At 44.0% G+C, this 19,284-nt stretch overlaps 1 protein-coding gene across 1 annotated transcript in view; it reads right to left on the reverse strand.

The window, feature by feature from the left end:
* Positions 1-19,071, reverse strand: part of mthfs (5,10-methenyltetrahydrofolate synthetase (5-formyltetrahydrofolate cyclo-ligase)) — a 51,548-nt gene extending 32,477 nt beyond the window's left edge. The window contains exons 1-2 of the mRNA XM_041174720.1: positions 18,862-19,071; positions 16,733-16,994 (exon numbers count right to left, since the gene is read on the reverse strand). Coding sequence (XP_041030654.1) covers positions 16,733-16,994; positions 18,862-19,014 — 415 coding nt within the window. The 5' untranslated portion in view covers positions 19,015-19,071. The remainder of the gene's footprint in view (positions 1-16,732; positions 16,995-18,861) is intronic.
* Between the last annotated feature and the right edge of the window lie 213 nt (positions 19,072-19,284).

Below are 19,284 nucleotides of genomic sequence, written 5' to 3' on the forward strand. Positions count from 1 at the left end.
GAGGAGTCAGAGTAAAGTTGAACTCTTTAAATAAATAAAACATGCCCCAAGAGGGTCAGTGGGTAAATGGTGTCATGCTGACCCACAACATGCATGAAAGGCCCAGGTTCCATCGCTAGCTTGTGCTGAATTAGCACAGCTCCACTCATGTACTGGGTATTGGGGCTACAGCTGTGTCACTGGATTAATGAGGGAGTAAAGAAATCAGCCGGGGTTGCAGCTACTGCTTACTATCCACTGACACTCTGCTGGACAGCACACAATCTGAATCCTGCACCAATGGTCACCATAGAACTTTATAGCGCACCAATAAATCTCCTGTGCTGTTGTACGCAGGGAACCAAGAACAAGTGCAAACTTCAAGTCAAGAGGAGGAAGGAGAGGAGAGAGCAAGACCAGGAATGGGAGGGTGAAACATGGAGGAGGTGGTGGCAGGGGTTAAAAAAATAATGAGGAAAGAGAGGGGGAAGGGGGTACTGATGCGGATCTTAGTATAGATGTGACCATGGATCCAGCACAGCGTATCCTTTGTAGCTTAGAAATAGTAGCAGTAGGGAGACAAGGAAATAGGATATTAGAGAAGTGTCGACACAAGCTGATAATCATACAGATTACACTTTTGGCAGCAAAGAGGAGAGAGGTAGGGGCTGAGGCTGGTGATAATGTAGAGGGCAAAGAAATGGGTCTTGGTGAGATATAGCGAGATAATGATTGGATTACATTGTGTTCCATACACTTTGCTGTGAAAAGGAAGCATTAAAAGGATTCTCTGGGTAGGGGGAGAGACATATTTAGCCAGAGGAGGTTTGGGACCATCCCGCAGTTGGATTCTCACAAGAGAAGGAGCTGCCTGAGGGGTCACATGTGTACGTGCCACATTAACTGGCACAATCAGGAGTGATTATGTGGAGATCACAGTGCAATAGTAATGTTGGTGCACTTTGCTACCACTGCTCAGAAATTAGTATGCATCAATTTTACTTAGACTGAATAAAACATAACCACTGCTACCAATAAGGGTTATAACTCTGAATCATTTTGGAATTTGGGAAAATGGGATGAAGAGTTAATTGACACCTTTACCCCGAATTCCAACAACAGCAATGTGAATTCAATTAGAGCCTTAGAAAAGTTACAGTGCAGAAAGAGGCCATTCAGCCCACTGCATCTGTGCCAGCCAAAAAGAAAAAAAAGAAACTAGCCTCTCATTTTAATCCCACTTTCCAGCACCTGGTCCATAGCCTTGCAGGTTACAGCACTTCAGATGCAGATCCAGGTACCTTTTAAATGAATTGAGCGTTTCAGCCTCAACCACCAACTTAGGCAGTGAATTCCAGACACCCACCACCCTCTGGGTCAAAAGGAATTTCCTCATGTCCCCTCCTTAAATCTATGTCCCCTGGTAACTGACCCCTCAGCTGGAGGAAACAAGTCATTCCTGTCTACCCTATTGAGGCCCCTCATAGTTTTGTGCAATTAGTTCACTCCTTAGCCTTCCCTATTCTAAGGAAAACAACTGTAGCCTATCCAATCTTTCCTAATAGCTGCAATTTTCAAGCCTTGGCAACATTCTTGTAAATCTCCTCTGCACTCTCTCCAGAGCAAACATGTCCTTCCTGTAATGTGGTGACCAGAACTGCACACAAAATTCCAGCTGTGGCCTAACCTCCAGAAAAAGTCTCATAGAAGACATTTTTCAAATTGCCAAAGGAGTGAAAGAGCTACAATAGCCTACCAAAAATTCGATGTAAGAGATTCCGGCGACCCACACCCCCCCACCCCCCAAACAGGATGGATCTCTGATCTGTCTTAACTGGGAATAAAGGTTAGAATGTTTATTTCCCTAAGTACTGGATGTGCTACAAATTAAGGCTCTGATGAATAATTTCTTTAAAAAAAAATGGTCAAACATCCAATTGGGAATGGGGTTTGATATTTTTAAGGATGGATATAGAGTCAGGTAGTCAAATGGTCAAGATGGACTCCAGAATGTAGAAGGCCACCATCTAAATAATTCCACATCTGGACCTTCCCCCTCACGGACACAAAATGCTCTTGTACCAACCAAAACTGAAATTGAACACCTCTGCTAGCGAAGAATTGTAGGCTGTTATTTTATCTATGGCACACTGTTGCCAACAGTGGAACCAGAAGTGGGTGCATTCATTAGCAGATCCTGTCATCAACCTGGGCTGGGTCCTCAAAAAGTTTTGGGAACTGCAAGTTATGCAAAATGCATGAGTGTCGTGAGATCTCCCCTGGAAACAAGCATACACATGCATGATTCTTTGCCTGCAGTCACAGATCAGTTCGCAAATTCCACTGGTTGGTCCTAGAGTGCTCCAATGGCCACATGAGTGCAATCGATGACCCCTTGCACTCTAGCGAATTGAGCAATGGCCCTGAAGCCGAATATCCTTGTCACATCTGGCTGCCCTCAGCTGTGGAGTAATGGATGAACTCAATCGTATGACGGAAGAGGGCGGTTAGTCACCTTCTTTATGCACTTGCGTGTGGCAGCCTGTGATTCGCCACCTTTAAACAAAATGTGAACCGAGTACCGGGAGATTCCTGCTCGTTGCTGACTTACTTTTGAAGGTAGGACGGTATTACAAGAAGTTTTAATATAATGAGTATTCACGGCGTGCAAATGTATTACAAGTAAAGAACCCACCAAAGGACGGTGTGATGTCCGACCTGCCACAGCCACGCTTGCTGACTTAGTCTCTACATCTCAACCCGCTGTCAGGAAACCAAAATGTTGGCTCCCATCTAATTAAGTCACCCAACCCACCATATTTCCCATTTTTACAGGCCCCATAAAGTACTGCTCATAGCATCTTGCAGCACAGAAAGAGGCCATACAGACTTTCATGCCTGTGTAAGTTCTATGAAAGAGAATCTAATTCCTCTCACTGTCAGACATGGCTCAGTGGCAGCACTCCTTGTTTTTGTTGTTCAAGCCCTACTTCATAACCTAGGCTGATACTCCAGTGCAGTACTTAGGCAATGCTACACTGTTAGAGGTGCCATCTTTTAGTTGAAATGTTAAACTGAGGGCCCTGGTGAGCTGGATGTGAAAGATCGCATGGTGTTACTTTGAAATGCAGAGGAGTGGGTATCATGGTCAATATTTATCCCTCAGTCAACATCACGAGAATAGATAATCTGGTTATTATCACATTGCTGTTTGTGAAAGCTTGCCGTGTGCAAATTGGCTGCCATGTTTCTTACATTGCAACAGTGACTACATATTCAAAGTGCCTAATTGGCTGTAAAGCTTTTTGGAATGCCCTGAAGTCATGAACAGTGCCATTTAAATGCAAGTTGTTTCTTTCTGTGCCCTACACCGTTTGTGCCCATCTTTGCAAAGTGCCTTGGAGCGCCATTGTGTTACACTCACAGTTTGACCAGGAATTTCTTCAGAGCTGCTCCTGTACCATCACTGTACCTTCCCTGGGAGCGTGACTGAGGCCTTGGCAGAATTACAGTGACAGAGCATTGCAGCTCCAACAAAATTCCTCGCCACCAAGTGGAACTTAGATTCATCCATATGTGAAAATATTGCAAGATTCTAAAGTGGAGTATGGAATTCACCTCTTTATTTTCCCTGGTCTGTGACAAGATTCATACCCATAAAATTAATTGTTCCAATTAGTTCCAGATTCCTGAAGTTTACACATGGCTTTCTTTAACTGCAGCAAGATATCCTTTGAGGGACTGATGGATGAGAGTGTAGTAACTCATTGCGCGTTAATGTCCTCGCGCTGCCAATTACTTTCTCTTTAAATTTTCTGCTGTTTGTGCAGTACCCATTTTGTTAGAATAACACTAATCCCACCAACTCCACATTGCCAACTTGCTTTAATTTGTAATACACTGCCATCTGGTGGGAAAATTAGTCATTTCTAATGACTATGACAGGTCTAAATAATTACAATTATAAGGAGGCAAAATAAACTTGAACAAATACATATTTAATACATACTCATAAAGTTATCAATAATGGAGGAAAATGTGCTGAGATGGGGGTCTCAGGTTTGGGGGCCTTGTACATGGGGCGGGGTGAAAGGTCCTTTATTGGGATCGTTTATTTGTTCATGGGATGTATACATCACTGGCAAAGCCATCATTTACTAACCATTTTTAATTGCCCTTGAGAAGGTGGGGCCCAGCCACTTTCTTGAACCGTTGCAGGACATGTGGTGTCGTACACCCACAGTGCTGTTAGGGAGAGAGTTCCAAGATTTTGACCTAGCAACAGTAAAGAAATGGCAATATAGTTCCAAGTCAGGAATCGTATGTGACTCCAAAAGGATCTTGCAGGTGATGGTGTTCCCATGCATATGCTTCCTTTGTCCTTCTTGGTGGTAGAGGTCACGGGTTTGAAGGTGCTGTGAAAGGAACCATGACAAGTTACTGCAGTGCATCTTGTAGATGGCACACGCTGCTGCCACTGTGCATCAGTGGTGGAGGGAGTGAATGTTTGTGGATGGGGTGCCAGTCAAGTGGGCTGCTTTGTTCTGGATGGTGTCAAGCTTCTTGAGGGTTGCTGGAGCTGCACTGATCCAGGTAAGTGGGGAGAATTCCATCACATTCCTGATTTGTGCCTTGTAGATTTTGGATAGGCATTGGGAGGGGGTTGGGGGTGGGGAGGGGCAGGAGGTGAGTTACACTCTGCAGGATTCCTAGCCTCTGACCTGCTCTTGTAGCTACAGTATTTATATGGCTGGTCCAGTTCAGTTTCTAGTCAATGGTAACCCACAGGATGTTGATAGTGGAGGAGTCAGTGGTGATAACATCAACTTATATTTATCTGGTGTCAAGACAATGTGACATGTGCATGTGTAATATTAATCTTTAATTTAATTGGCTGGCCAGATATACATTCAACTTCTTTTAAACTTAAGAAAGCTGCTACAGGTCACCTGACACATCTGCAATTATAAGTCGATCAAGTCTTGAAGTTTCCAATATGGATCCCAATTAGGGCATGCCAAGGCAAACCTCCTATGGAATTGCACACCAGGTAGAGCCATCAGGTAGAGACAGATAGTCTACGGGACCATGGCCATATAGAATGTGTTAATATGTTTTTCCTAGCTCATCGCAGAGAAGAATAGTCCATTCAGAAGCGATGGTTAAGACATTAAAAAAAAACTAACCACCTAGGCCAAAATACAATAGCCAAGGTCTGTCCAGATATGAGCTAATCAATTACCTTCTGTGGAATACTCAAAACATTACGGGGAGAGAGGTTATGTGATCAGAATCACCATTTTGAAATGTCCTTTATTAAAACACTCTGGTTGTTTCTAGTGGTCTGAAGAAGAAAAGTCTGGAAATGGACTAGTAGTGTTATCTGTCTCCCAGCTGTCTCAAGTTCAGGGTCCTATCTCTCTTATAGTTTGGAATACATCACAGAGATGGAGAATTTCAAAAGGAACTCTGTCTGCTTATGTCATTCTGGGATCAACAGATAGAGAAGTTCCAGAGGACACTTCAAATTCTCAAAGTAGCCTTTCCAAGGAAAAAAAATCAGGACCACTGTTAAAAAAAGCAGCATCAGCCATGAACAACAGCGAAGGGATCATAAACAGTGAACTCAATTTTTTGTCTTTTATTATTGAATCTTAATTTGGCCAAAAGTTAACCTCCTCTACTGTACAACTTGTAATTTTGCATATAGATGTGTGTGTGTGTGTGTGTGTGTGTGTGTGTATGTGTGTGTGTGTGTATGTGTGCACGTGCACGCGAGTGTATGTGTGTTGCAAAGGCCGGGATGTGTGTTTACCTTTATAAATATTTACTTCTTTACCTTGGTGGGTTTTTAGCTCAATAAAAACTAACCCTTTTGTGTTTGAACTCAAGAAAGCCTGTTGGATCGAGTTTTTTTTAAAACAATCAGCACATAAACGGTTAAGTACAGACACTAAATTGACACCTTCATTCTTATAAATTATATTATGATCAATCAAGGACTAGGAAAGAAAGGGCAAGTCCTGACATCTGTCCTCACCTGTTCATAACAATAGCACCTTGAACAGAATAACATATCCCTAGGAACTTCACAGGAGCATCATAAAACAAAATGGGTTGTTTGGAACAGAATTTGGAGCAGGGACCAAAATTAACAGCTTTAGCTTTAATCAATATTTAATTGTGGGGAAAATTCTGCTCATCCTATACTGAATGTCAGATAAGTGGGCTGATAATTTAGCAACAGTGGAAGGGTCGAAATAGATGATAGTGAGGTAGAACCAAGTGTCATCAGCGTACATGTGAAAACTGTCATTATGCTTTCAGATGATGTTGCCAAGGGGCAGCATGTAGATGAGAAATAGGAGGGGTGCCAAGGCTAGATCCTTGAGGGACATCAGAGGTAACAGTGCAGGAAACAGAAGAAAAGCCACTGCATGTGACAGTCTGGTTATGATTAGATATATAAGAATGAAACCTGCTGAGAGCAGTCCCACCCAGCTGGACAACAGTCTAGAGGGAATAGAAGGGGATGGTGTGGGTCAACCATGTCAAAGGCTGCAAGGACAGGTCAAGAAAGAAAATGAGGGATAATTTACCTTTGCCACAGTTATGGTATCCTAGCCAGTATTTACCCCTCAATCAATATCACACAAAAAAAGATTATCTGGTCATTATCACATTGTTTTTTGTGGGAGTGTGCTGTGCACAAATTAGCTGCGGCATTTCCAGAATTACAATAGAGACTACACTTCTTTCAGACATCTGACGGTTGCGAAAAGCACCAAATAAATGCAAGTCTTTTCTCTGTCAAAACAACATGACTTTGATGAGAGCACTTTGATACTGTGGCAGAGACATAAATCTGACTGCAGGGATCCAAACATGGAGTTCCAGGAGAGGTGGGCACCAATTTAGAAGATGACAGCAGGTTGGAAGACATTGGAGAGGAAAGGGAGGTTGGAGATTGGGTAATTTACAAGGGTGATGAAGTCATGGGTTGTTTTTTGAGGAGAATGATAATAACGGCAGATTTAAGAACAGACAGAGGGGGGGAGAACAGATTTTAAGGAGAAAGGGACAACACCTGAAGAGAGAGAACTAGTAACAATATTGGTTAACATGGAGACCAGGAAGGGAAGTTGGGTAGTCAGCAGTTTAGTAGGAATAGGTTCAAGGGAACTGGAGTTGGATCTCGTGGACAAAATGAATTTGAAGATGGCATGGGGCTGGGGTGGGGGGAGGGTGATAGGAGTGGAGAGAAATTAAAGAAAAATGTGAGTTCAGGAGCTAGGACAAGAAGGAACTTTAGATGAAGTTTGACCTGGCAGCCTAATGGAAAAGGGGGACGTGGCAGAAGCAGCTGATTGGATGGTCTCAATGTTGTTGACAGTTAAGGGAAGACGGTTAGATTTTCTCTTGTTGGAAAGATCTCTTTCCCTGAAGGGGTTTTGAGATCCCAGTGAACAGCTGAATTCAAAAAGTGGTGAAATCATACAAGCTGCTTCACATGTTCACAAATCTCCTCAGTACACTTGATACGCCACTGATGGTTGCATGTTGACTTCAGTTCTTGGATAGTTCTATCCATAGGTTGGACGTAATGCCAGGACACTCCAGCAGCTAACACCGCTGTCAATATCCACCTTACTCCACTGTCACCCAGTACATTCCTGACATTGGTTACCTCCACACCCAGTTCTTTCCCGTTACTTGTTTGTCACCTAAGCCAATGCAGGGTTGGGGATTATTGAGGAGCTGCTCCATCTTCAGCCCTGCTGCCTCTGTCGTGATGGAGCCACTGCCAAAAGCAACTAAGGTCTAGACTTGCATCATGGTTAAAGACTGATAGCCAGAGCAGGGAAGCAGAGATTCACTGCAGTTTGATGGTAAAGAGCTTCCTGCTGTAATTCAGTCCATGCTTCTAGTGGAAGAAAAAAAACCCACACCAGCATACATCATATTGGGAGGATCCTAGATAGTCAGGTATCCCTGCATGGGCTGAAAACACAAATGTCTCCTTGCTCTACCACCAGCATCCACCCTCTACACCCTGGCTGAACATCCAGGATCAACCATGAGGGTCCTGGTGTCAGGTGGAGGTGCTTGCTTTCCTTCCACCAAGATGTGTCCTTTGTCATTTGGGGCTCCTTGCTCTCTGATTACAGGAAACACTGTTTCTCTCCATTCATTCAGCTTCTGTCATTCCACTTCTACAAAGAGCCCATTCTCCCTCTCACTGACACTGAAACGGCCCCTCTAATTTGGAATTATATACTTCTATTTGGTTCTTCAATTCCTCTCCCCCTCAACAGCCCTAATCCTGGAGGGGTCTCCCTGCTCTCCCTGGGGGGGCCAGTACTTGGAAATAAACCCAGGGATCTAAAAGAAACACTTGCATTTATATAGCCTCTTTCACAACCTCAGGGTGTCCCAATTTGCACACATCAAGCTCCTACAAACAGCAATGTAATAATGGCCAGATAACCTGTTTTATTGTTCTCAGTTGAGGGTTAGTTATTGGCCAGGGCACCAGAGAGAAATCCTGTGCTCTTCTCTGAAAGAGTGCCATGGTATCTTTTACAGCCACTCAAGGGAAGACAGGGCCTTGGTTCTAACTCTTGGTCCATAGACAGCAGTGCTGACTGACAGAGTCCTGCCCTGAAATGTCAGCCTAGCTTATATGCTCAAATCCTGGCGGGGGACTTGAACCCACGACCTTCTGGCTGAGAGGTGAGAGTGCTGTCAGCTGAGCAATGACTGACAACTACTTTACAGGAATACCTAGATTTAGTCACATTAACAGAAACCTGGCTGCAAACCAAACAAGAATAGAAAATAAACGTATCAGGATATCATGTGCTTAGGGGACAAAGATTAAAAAGGAAACAGAGTGGTAAAGTTAGTAAAATAGGGAATCCATTCTGGACAGAGGATGGAATACAGACAGAGTCAACGTGTAGGGAATTGAAGGACAACACAAGGGCTTCTTGTGAATGACAGAGCACTAAATTGTGTAAATGAAATTGAAGAGGAAAACTGTGGTCAGATATGAATGAGGGGCATCAAAAACTTCCAGAGCTTAGGGCCTAAGCAGCTGAAGGCACAACCACTAGCGGTGGAGAAATTAAAATCAGGTCCTCAAAAGGCCAGAATTCAAGGAGTACAGTCTAGATTTCAGAGGGTTGGGAGTTACTGGAAGAGGTTAAAAAGCTAAGATGGTCTCACTAGGAAAAGGAAAAAATCAGTACAAAAAAAGATCATCAGATTGGACTGGGGCAAATTTTCAAATGATAAGGAATGAGATTGCGGATGTGAAGTGGTGGAGGAAACCAAAGGGAGATGAAAGAAAAAGATTGCTGACACTCTAGAAATTGTATTTCAGGACTCCATTCAATGTGGGTGTGATCCGGCAACTGGAGGTTTGCCAAAGTACTCTGCTTTTTTTAAAAAAAGGAGACAGAACTGATCTCGGTAATTACAGGTCAGTTAGTTTAACATCTGTGCCAGGGGTAAATTTAGAGTCTTTAATTAAGAAGGATGCTCCCAATGGTGTCGGAATTTGCAAACGCTACCAAAATAGAAGCTGCAAAGGGATACAGGATGTGTGAATGAGCTAAAATGGAAGTTGGCATTCAATGTTAGGTAATGTGAGGTGATGCATTTTAATCAAAAAAATTATGGCAGTAATTATACTCTGAATGGAAGCAGGTTCGGTACTGTGAAAGAGCAGAGGGATTAGGGGAACAGGCTCAAAGGACAATAAAAGGAGCACCCCAGGCTGACAGAACTAAACAAAATGCAATTCTAGCTTTTATCAAAAAGTAGAGAACATAAAAGCCAAGAAATAATGATAAGACCATAAAACACTTTCAAAACTCCAGTTAGAGTACCGTGCATAGGATTAGATTCCACATAGTATAGTGAGACTTTAGAAAGGGTACAGCACAGCTTCACCAGGGTATTGCCTGGTATGATGAAATACAAATACTAAATAAAAGGTCTGAAAAATTTGTATGTTGAGGGTTTAAAACAATGCAGATTACATTGTTGTACTGCTCTTATCTGAACCGAAGAATTAAAGGAACAATATTTAAATTTTTTGATGATATTGGTGATATTGAGTGGGGTGTGTAGGTGGCAAATTGCAATGCGGGATTGTGAAAAACCACAGGAGCCCCGATAGGCCAGCTGGACAGGCAAATGTGCCACAACGTGAATAACTTTGAAGTAATACAGTTAGGAGGTAAGGCCAGAGAAAGTAAACATGTTTTCACAGGTAACATTTCTAAGGCAGAATAGGAGCAGAGGGACTTTGGTTTGTAGACAAGTGAGCTGTTTAAAGTGACAGTACTGAGTAGATAAGAAGGGAAAATGGAAAGGTCGGTTTTGATCCAAAAGAACATTCATACATCTATTGAAGCAGAATCCATGGGGCAAGGATTTAAATGATTCAAATCCCATTCACTTACCACGGAGTTAAAATCAGGCCCCATTTCCTTGCTTAAAGGGGAATTGTTTGTGTAAAAAAAAGTGTATTAAAGAGTGTGGGGAAGGAACAGGAGAGGGAGTTTAGGCTAGGTGGGAGATCAAACCGCAAGGGGGCTGAGAAGGAGAGCAGGATCAGATTGGGTACTCACATGAAGCAAAATGCCCACATAAACAGGGCGGATCAAATGGTCTCATTTTGCGCTGGAACATTCCCTGATTCTATGTAACACCTGAAAAACAAGTGGAAAAACAGAAAGAGAGAGAGAGAGAGACACAGAGAGAGAGAAAAAGATACAGAATGAATAACAGTGAGAGAGTGTAAAGAGACAGGCAGTATGGGCTGGAGTTGCGCTACTGAGTGGGGAAGCTCGTATCAGGAAATTTCTGAACTCGTCAAACAAGCCTCTGTTTAAGGAGCCCCATTAGACTCAATGTACAGTGCAGAGAGGAAGCATGGGATTGCGTCAGATTCACTGATCCCGGAAGCAAATCTTGGGCAGCACAGGAACAGGCGAGGCTGGCTGGTTAAACACTAACCAGTTGGGATTGAGTCAGGCCCTCTAGCCGTCACCCTCAACACCCCATCAACCCCTACTACACTCCCATGGCCAATCATTCACCTCCATGTCACCTCATGCCCTCCATCCACCCCTGCCCCCTCATACTTCGCATGCCACCTCATAGCCACTTATTTAGTATCTATCATTTGCAGATCTCGGAACGATGTGGAGATGGTAAAAAACAAACTTCTAACAATCTAACATGGCTATCACTCATAAACACTTGCTAGTGATAAAACTACAATTCAAGACCCCCAATCAAAGCTTTTAAATCTCCTTAAATGGTTAATTTCTTATAAAAGCAATCAAACTTCTAATCAGGCCCCACATCAAAGGTAGTTAATCTTTTAATAGCCTCTTTAAACTGCCAATCAAACTATGAGCTGCGAACTCCTGGGATAATTGTAGCTTTTGAAACTCAACCAAGCATTCATAATAACATAATAAAAGACCTTGCAAAACTTCAACAAAGCCTATATTGAAACTGCACGACCAGATGGGAATTTTTTTTCTAACCTACGCTAAATAGTCTATCAATCAAAGCAGTTGAAGAGTTTTTTTTAAACTCTCGCTGACAACTAAAGCCTGGTTTCTTCATATTTAAGGAACAGTTGCTATGAATTCAATTCATGATGTATGTGTGTGCTATATAAGTGCGCAGTCTATGAATATTGTAACTTTTATGGTACAGGGGCTCCAATGCTGTTATCTTGTTTCCTGCCTAGTAACAAAGGTGGGAGCCTCTAAGAGTGTGTTGATAGATCCTACATATCAATTTAAGGGCCTATGAACAACTCTTCTTCTGTCAGTTTGAGGTAGTCTGTCAGCCTGGGAGAGGCAGAAAAGGGCAGAAATAGATCCCAGTTAGCTTAAGCTAAAGAAAGGGCTGCAGGGATAGGACTTTAAGTACTGTGGGCCATTGGGGCAAAGGTATCCCTTTGGAGAAGTGGTATTGTCCTTGACACCGCCACAGATCTGAAAATTTTCTCATAAGCTAGTATTGAGTCACTCAGGAATTCAGGGAGAAGGAGTCCCAGAAGGAGAAATTGAAACCATGCGAGGTGGGTCATTGTTAAAGCCATCTGAGTGGGAACAACTTTGAGAGAATTCCAAGGCAGGATCTTCAAAGCTAGAGATTGGAAATCCTCATGAGAATGGCGAAGTTTCAGCCATTGACTCACAGTGGAGCCACGTCTGGGTGATTTCATGAGAAATCTATGGACTCTGCCTTGGTTGCATCTGTCATTTACTCTGTACTGAGGCATGTTCGACCACAGTTTATCTGTTAACTCACATGTCTCTTGTACTTACCCTGAATGTTAGAGTATACGATATATATTGTAAATTGTTTTATCTTTCCGAACTTGGGATAGTAACTTTGTTTTTGTTTGTTCAAAACCTGTGGAATCTCTTGGCTTTATTCCAAAAACAGTTGTCTTGAATCTCAACCTTTCTCTATATTAAATAAAATGTTATTGGTCCCTAACCGGATCTCCCCTCCACATCCCGGGGTCTGGCCAAGGGTCATAACACAGATGATTTAAAAATCTTTAGGTCATGACACTTCGACAGACCTTTTCAATCCTTAAAGAGTGTTTACATCTACTCCATCAATTCGTGAGTCCCTCACTGCAGGTTGCAACAGCCAAAATGAGGTCTTTTTGTACTCAGCACTAGGTACAAATGACCCCGCTGTGTTTGTGTTTCCCTCCTGTGTGATTCACGCCCTCCTCCTTTCCCCTACCAGGAAAAATTGGATTTGTCAGAAATGAGGGCAGAACTGCCACCCGCCATTTTTAAAGGTCCACAGAATTGTCCCAGCTCTGTGAAAATCTGGCCCAATTTATTATATTTTGTCCATAGGGACACAGCTGAAATGTATTTTAAAAGTAAGTAAAAGTGAAAACAAACTGTTACCAGCAGAGTATTTTTAAGAAGGCAGTTCCCTTCCAAACTGTGGAAAATTTCATTGTTACAGTTGGCACTAGACCCAGGTTTACTTATTTAGACTTAATTCCTCTGGTTCTATGCAGGACAATCAGCAGCAAGTCTCTTCTCACTGGCTCTGGTCTATCACAATTTCTTTAAATCCAGCCTAGATGCTGTCCCGCTCTTGAAGGTCCTCCTTAAATGTACCATGCCAGGTCGTCTTTGACGGGCCCCATCTTCTTTTTCCATCTGGTGATGTCCATTCTACTGAAACTCTGGCAGGGGGTATGTCTGGGAGACAAAATACATGTCCAGTCAGTTTCAGTCATCTCTCTGTCATGATATCCTGGAGGTGTTTCTGACCAGTTCTCTGTAATATTTCTTCCTTGGTGATGTTGTTTCTCCATGTGATGCTCAGGGTCTTATGTGGGCCGTGCTGGGGAAAGACGTTCAACTTACATGACACCTTTGCTGTTCTCTTCCATGCCTCACTGGCAAAGATTGCAGGTGGTTCTACTATGGACATGTAGAATCGCAGCTTCATGGCAGTGTTGATGGTGTTGGATGCTGAAACCCTGTGGAGCCACTGGAAGATTGGTGCTGTTTTGCTGATTCTTGTGTGGATGCTAATCTCTACATCACCCTCCCTGGGGATGCTACTTCCTAGGTAGGGGAAGAGGTTGATGTCCTTGATGTTCTGTCCAATGGTGATGGAACGGCCTTGTTGCCTTCCAATCATCATTGTCTTGGTCTTCCCGCAACTGATATGTAGACCAACCTTGGCGCCACTACTTTCAAGACTGGTGATCATGTCTTAGACCACGCACAATTCTTCAGCCAGCAAAGCAATGCCATCTGTAAAATCCAGGTCCATCAACCAGTGATGTTACCACGTGATGCAAAATCTGCACCCACCATCGCTTTCCTCATGATGAAATCGACAACCTAGAGGAAAAGGAATGGGGAGAGTGTGCAGCCTTGCCGTACTCCTGTGATGATGTTGGAGGAGCCTTGACACAGCTGCTGGAATCGCGGTATAAGGCTTTGAAGATGTTAATATGCCGTTCCAGGATGCCAAACTGTATTGTGATATACCAGACTGACTATCAATGGATGCTATCAAAAGCCTTCTTGAAATCAATTAAGTTGATAACAAATGGCTTCTGATACTCTAGGCTCTGCTTTATGATGTTGCTGAGTGTAAAGATCTGCTCAGCAAAATCTGCCACCCCAGAAACCTGCCTATTTTTCATGAAGGGTACAATCTTCTTCTGTTATAAATCTGTCTGAGGAGCGCCATGCCGAACACCTTGCCAGGCACTGACAGCAGTATTAACCTTGCCGGGCACTGACAGCAGTATTAACCTTGCCAGGCACTGACAGGAGTATTAACCTTGCCAGGCACTGACAGAAGTATTAACCTTGCCGGGCACTGACCTGACAGCAGTATTAACCTTGCCGGGCACTGACCTGACAGCAGTATTAACCTTGCCAGGCACTGACAGCAGTATTAACCTTGCCGGGCACTGACAGCAGTATTAACCTTGCCGGGCACTGACAGGAGTATTAACCTTGCCGGGCACTGACAGGAGTATTAACCTTGCCAGGCACTGACAGCAGTGTTAACCTTGCCGGGCACTGACAGCAGTATTAACCTTGCCGGGCACTGACAGCAGTATTAACCTTGCCGGGCACTGACAGCAGTTTTAACCTTGCCAGGCACTGACAGCAGTCTTAACCTTGCCAGGCACGGACATCAGTCTTAACCTTGCCGGGCACTGACAGCAGTCTTAACCTTGCCGGGCACTGACAGGAGTATTAACCTTGCCAGGCACTGACAGAAGTATTAACCTTGCCGGGCACTGACCTGACAGCAGTATTAACCTTGCCGGGCACTGACAGCAGTATTAACCTTGCCAGGCACTGACAGCAGTATTAACCTTGCCGGGCACTGAAAGCAGTATTAACCTTGCCGGGCACTGACAGGAGTATTAACCTTGCCGGGCACTGACAGGAGTATTAACCTTGCCAGGCACTGACAGCAGTGTTAACCTTGCCGGGCACTGACAGCAGTATTAACCTTGCCGGGCACTGACAGCAGTATTAACCTTGCCGGGCACTGACAGCAGTTTTAACCTTGCCAGGCACTGACAGCAGTCTTAACCTTGCCAGGCACGGACATCAGTCTTAACCTTGCCGGGCACTGACAGCAGTCTTAACCTTGCCGGGCACTGACAGGAGTATTAACCTTGCCGGGCACTGACAGGAGTATTAACCTTGCCGGGCACTGACAGCAGTATTAACCTTGCCGGGCACTGACAGCAGTATTATGCCCCTCCAGTTGTTGCAGTCAATGAGATTCCCTGCCTTTGGCAGTTGGAGCGATCGTCAAGCTAAACCCTGAAATGAACCAATAAATTGGCACCATTTAGATTCAGTATAATATTCTATGTATTTTCCATTTTAGCTGACACATTGAAGACTAATATGTGGCTCTTCGATCCACAAAGTCATAAATTTCACCCAGCTTTATACATAAATTTTTTGAATTTCCGTGAATTCGCTTCACCTAATACTTTTAAAGATGAAGAATACATACACTGAGGTTTAATGGAATTTGTTCATTTAATCATTCTGTAAAAACAAAGTTGATTTCAATCAAATTGATATTTAGCCTTCGCTAAGCCTTCTTGTAGCTTTTAAAAGCAAATTATTGGCATAGCGGTCAATAAACCCATGTCTGACTGTGTGGTTTACAGGCGGAGTCAGCATACAGCATCAGCATACACTCAGTGTTCAGTTTTGTTGCGGGTTCAGACCACTAAAGCAAATATCATAGAGCCAGAGCCCTCATGTTGGAAGGGGAAAACGTAGTTTAAAAAAAGCAACTCCCTCTGACTAAACGCAAAACAGCATCAACAATCCAGCTTGCAATCCTGTTTGCCCTTCCCTCAAACGGAATCAGGGTGCTATTGTAAACATGGTCAGAATTAATACATTTCAATACAATAATGCTGACGTTTATTAGGATCCTAAGATAGTGTTAATGCTGCACACAAGAAGTTTTTAGTTACCAATTTGGCAAGCCAACCAAAAGCCAAACCACACTGAGCTTAGCGAAAATATAACTGAGCTGAGGTAATGTTCAACCTACTGCCTCAAAACACACTGCAGGTTTCCAGCAGGTACACTTTCAAAAGGGCTAAAGTTAAAAACCATGTTATTTGTTTTCTTTAAATTTCTTTACATGATATTTTTATGAAACCACATTTTCCCACAGCCGATGAGGTAAGTGATGAGAGAAAGTCACATACTTTTAGTCTCTATGCTTTCATAGCAAAACTCACTACTACTGTCTGAGCTGGAGGAACATAAGAGTTTTCAGATGGTTGGAGGAGGTCACAAAGTTAGGACAGAGCAATTTAAACACAAGGATAAGAATTAGAAAACTGAAGCACTGATGGACTAGGAGTCAACGTAAATCAGCAAGTGCAGGGCTGAGGAGTGAAAGGGACTCAGTGCGAGTTCGGATACAGGCAGCAGAGTTTTGGATCAGCATGAGTTTATGGAGGGTGGGAAGCAGTGAAATATCAAATTTGGATGTAATGAAGGCATGGATATGGGTTTTAGCAGCAGATGAGCTAATCAGGGGTAGAGTGGGAAATGTTAGAGAGGTAGGGGATATTGAAAAGTTAGCTCCGGCTCAAATAGGACACCAAAGATTGTGAACAGTTTCAAATCCTAGCCCTATAAATTCAATATTCGCTACCAACCTGAGGTTAAAGCCTCTTCCAGCAAACCATCTTCAGCAGGCTGGCGAATGTTCCAAGACGTGAGAGGAAGGTGGTGGATTTCTTCAGCTGAAGCCAGTTTCACCATGTCCATGTGGTTGCTTCGAGATTTGTATCGGGGAATGAAGCACTCCTTTCCACGCTGGAAAACATCTTTTATTATGTCTTCTGTCTGAATTTCATCAGACATGCTCAAAAAGACAGCAATTCTTTGGCAATTCTGGTACTTGGGGTGAGCTATTAACTGAAAGAGAATTACAGATGTAGTCAGTAGGAGTCATAAGAACATATGAACTGGAGGAGGCTATTTAGACATTTGAGGCTGTTCTGCCAGTTAATGAGATCATAGCTGTGACCTAACTCCATGTACCCATTATTTCCCCTTTTCTCTTAAAAGCTTTAGTTAATAATAATCTATCAATCTTTGAGTTAAAACTAACAACTGACCTACCAGCAGATACACTTTAAGGAAGGGAATTGCAAACTTTGACCACCCTCCATGCGTAGAAGAGTTTCCTAAGTTAGCTCCAGACAGGTCTGGTTTTAATGTTTAGACAACACCCCCAGTCCTAGACTCCAGAACAAGCAGAAACTGTTTCTCTCAACCTATCCTATCTGTTCTCCTTAATATATTGAAAACATCAATAAAATCACTCCTCAACTTTCTAGATTCCAAAGAATAAAACTCGTAACTTAAATCTTGAAATCCAGGTAAGTCTATGCTACACTTTCTCCAAGACTAGTGTATGCTTCCGAAGATGTGGTGCCTAGAACTGTTCACAATGCTACAGGTGTGGTCTAACCAAAGCTTTGTATAGCTGAAGCATGACTTCTACACCTTTGATATTCTAATCCTTTGGATATAAAGCCCAGAATTCCATTTGCCTTTTGAGTTTTTAAGTTACATGCTCATGAAATTTTGACAATCTATGTATGGGCCTCCGCCTCTACTTTATCTAGTATTTTGCTTTTATTTTACTTTACTTTACTTTATCTAGCGTTTCACCATTTAGAAAGTATTCTGTTTTTTTTTTTAGGTCCAAAGTGGATGAACTCACATTTACCTACATTGGAAACCATCTGTCACAGTTTTGCCTATTTGCTTAATCTATCAATATCTCTTGGCAATGTCGCCTATCTTTGTCTCATCTACAAACGTTGATATATTGACTTCTATTTCATCATTTAAGTTGGTAATAAACACAGTGAATAATTGAAGTTCCAGGACAAATCCTTGCAGGACACCAGTAGTCAATGACAGTACCTGTTCACTGTCCCTATCTACTGTCTCCTTCCGGTCAGCCAATTTCCTAACCAGGTCATTCGTTTGCCTGTAATTCCATGATAGTGGAGTGGGGCAGAAAATGTAAAGAAGGCGAGAAGTAAGCTGAAACCAACAGGATGAGAGAGAAAGTGATGTGACTGTTCAGACATATGGACTGCACCATAAGTGAAATGTATCAAGTGGTCATACTGAACACAGGCTGGTTGGTGAACTATAGAGGATTAGACGGGAAAAAACCTGTGAAGTGAGAGCATGGGCAAGGAGCAGTAGTGATAAAGAGTGCTGGGCTAAATCGGAGAGCACTACCACCCTCACCTGAAGGTGATGGATTGAAGCCCTAATTTAGAGACTTGAGCACAAACTCAAGTCTTACATGTCCATGCCTGTATTGCACTATTCTAGGCTTCAATCTTCCCGTTCGGGAGGAGGGGGGTTGGATGAGGACAGATCCAGGAGCAGGTGGGGGTGGGGGGGACTACCTTGAAGGAGTGGGGATGGTGGGTATCTGTGGTCAATGTGACTGGGAGGACTGGGAGGGATCTGAAGGAGGAGCCTGTAAGGGGGTGGGGCCTGTGATGGGCGGGGTTTGTGAGGGGAAGAGCATGTGATGGGCGGGGCCTGTGATGGGCGGGGTGTGTGAGGGGAGGAGCATGTGATGGGGGGGCCTGAGGAGGAGGGGTCTGTAGGCCATAGTCTATTGGATGGTTTGCGGTGACGAGGTTGGTTTGATGGGAGCAGCTGGAAACCTTCCAGAGTGACGGGGTGAACGACCTGAGTAGCGGGTTACGGCGATGGCCTGGCCTGGCCTGGCTCTGCTCTCACTCACCCGCCGGCTCACGGCCTCTGTCTGTCTCCGTTTCTCGGCGTCACTCAGAGCCGCTACCCTCCGCTTCATTTCCAGGCGAAGCACCTTCTTAGCGGCGCTCAGCGCGGCCATGTTCCCCGGGCTGGGAGCAGGCGGCGCGTTGTCGGCTTTCATCAGTGGTGGGAACGCGCGTGTTGCCACGGGCCCCGAGTGCACCCTGACCTTTGCAACCCCGCCCCCTGGACCTGGCCCCGCCCATCACTCTGGCCCCGCCCCTCGTGACTGGCCCTGCCCATCACTGGGACCCCGCCCCTCGTGACTGGCCCTGCCCATCACTGGGACCCCGCCCCTCGTGACTGGCCCTGCCCATCACTGGGACCCCGCCCCTCGTGACTGGCCCTGCCCATCACTGGCCCCGCCCCTCGTGACTGGCCCCGCCCATCA

The sequence above is a fragment of the Carcharodon carcharias genome, chromosome 26 (genome assembly GCF_017639515.1).
Source record: "Carcharodon carcharias isolate sCarCar2 chromosome 26, sCarCar2.pri, whole genome shotgun sequence".
In the NCBI taxonomy this organism is placed as follows: domain Eukaryota; kingdom Metazoa; phylum Chordata; class Chondrichthyes; order Lamniformes; family Lamnidae; genus Carcharodon; species Carcharodon carcharias.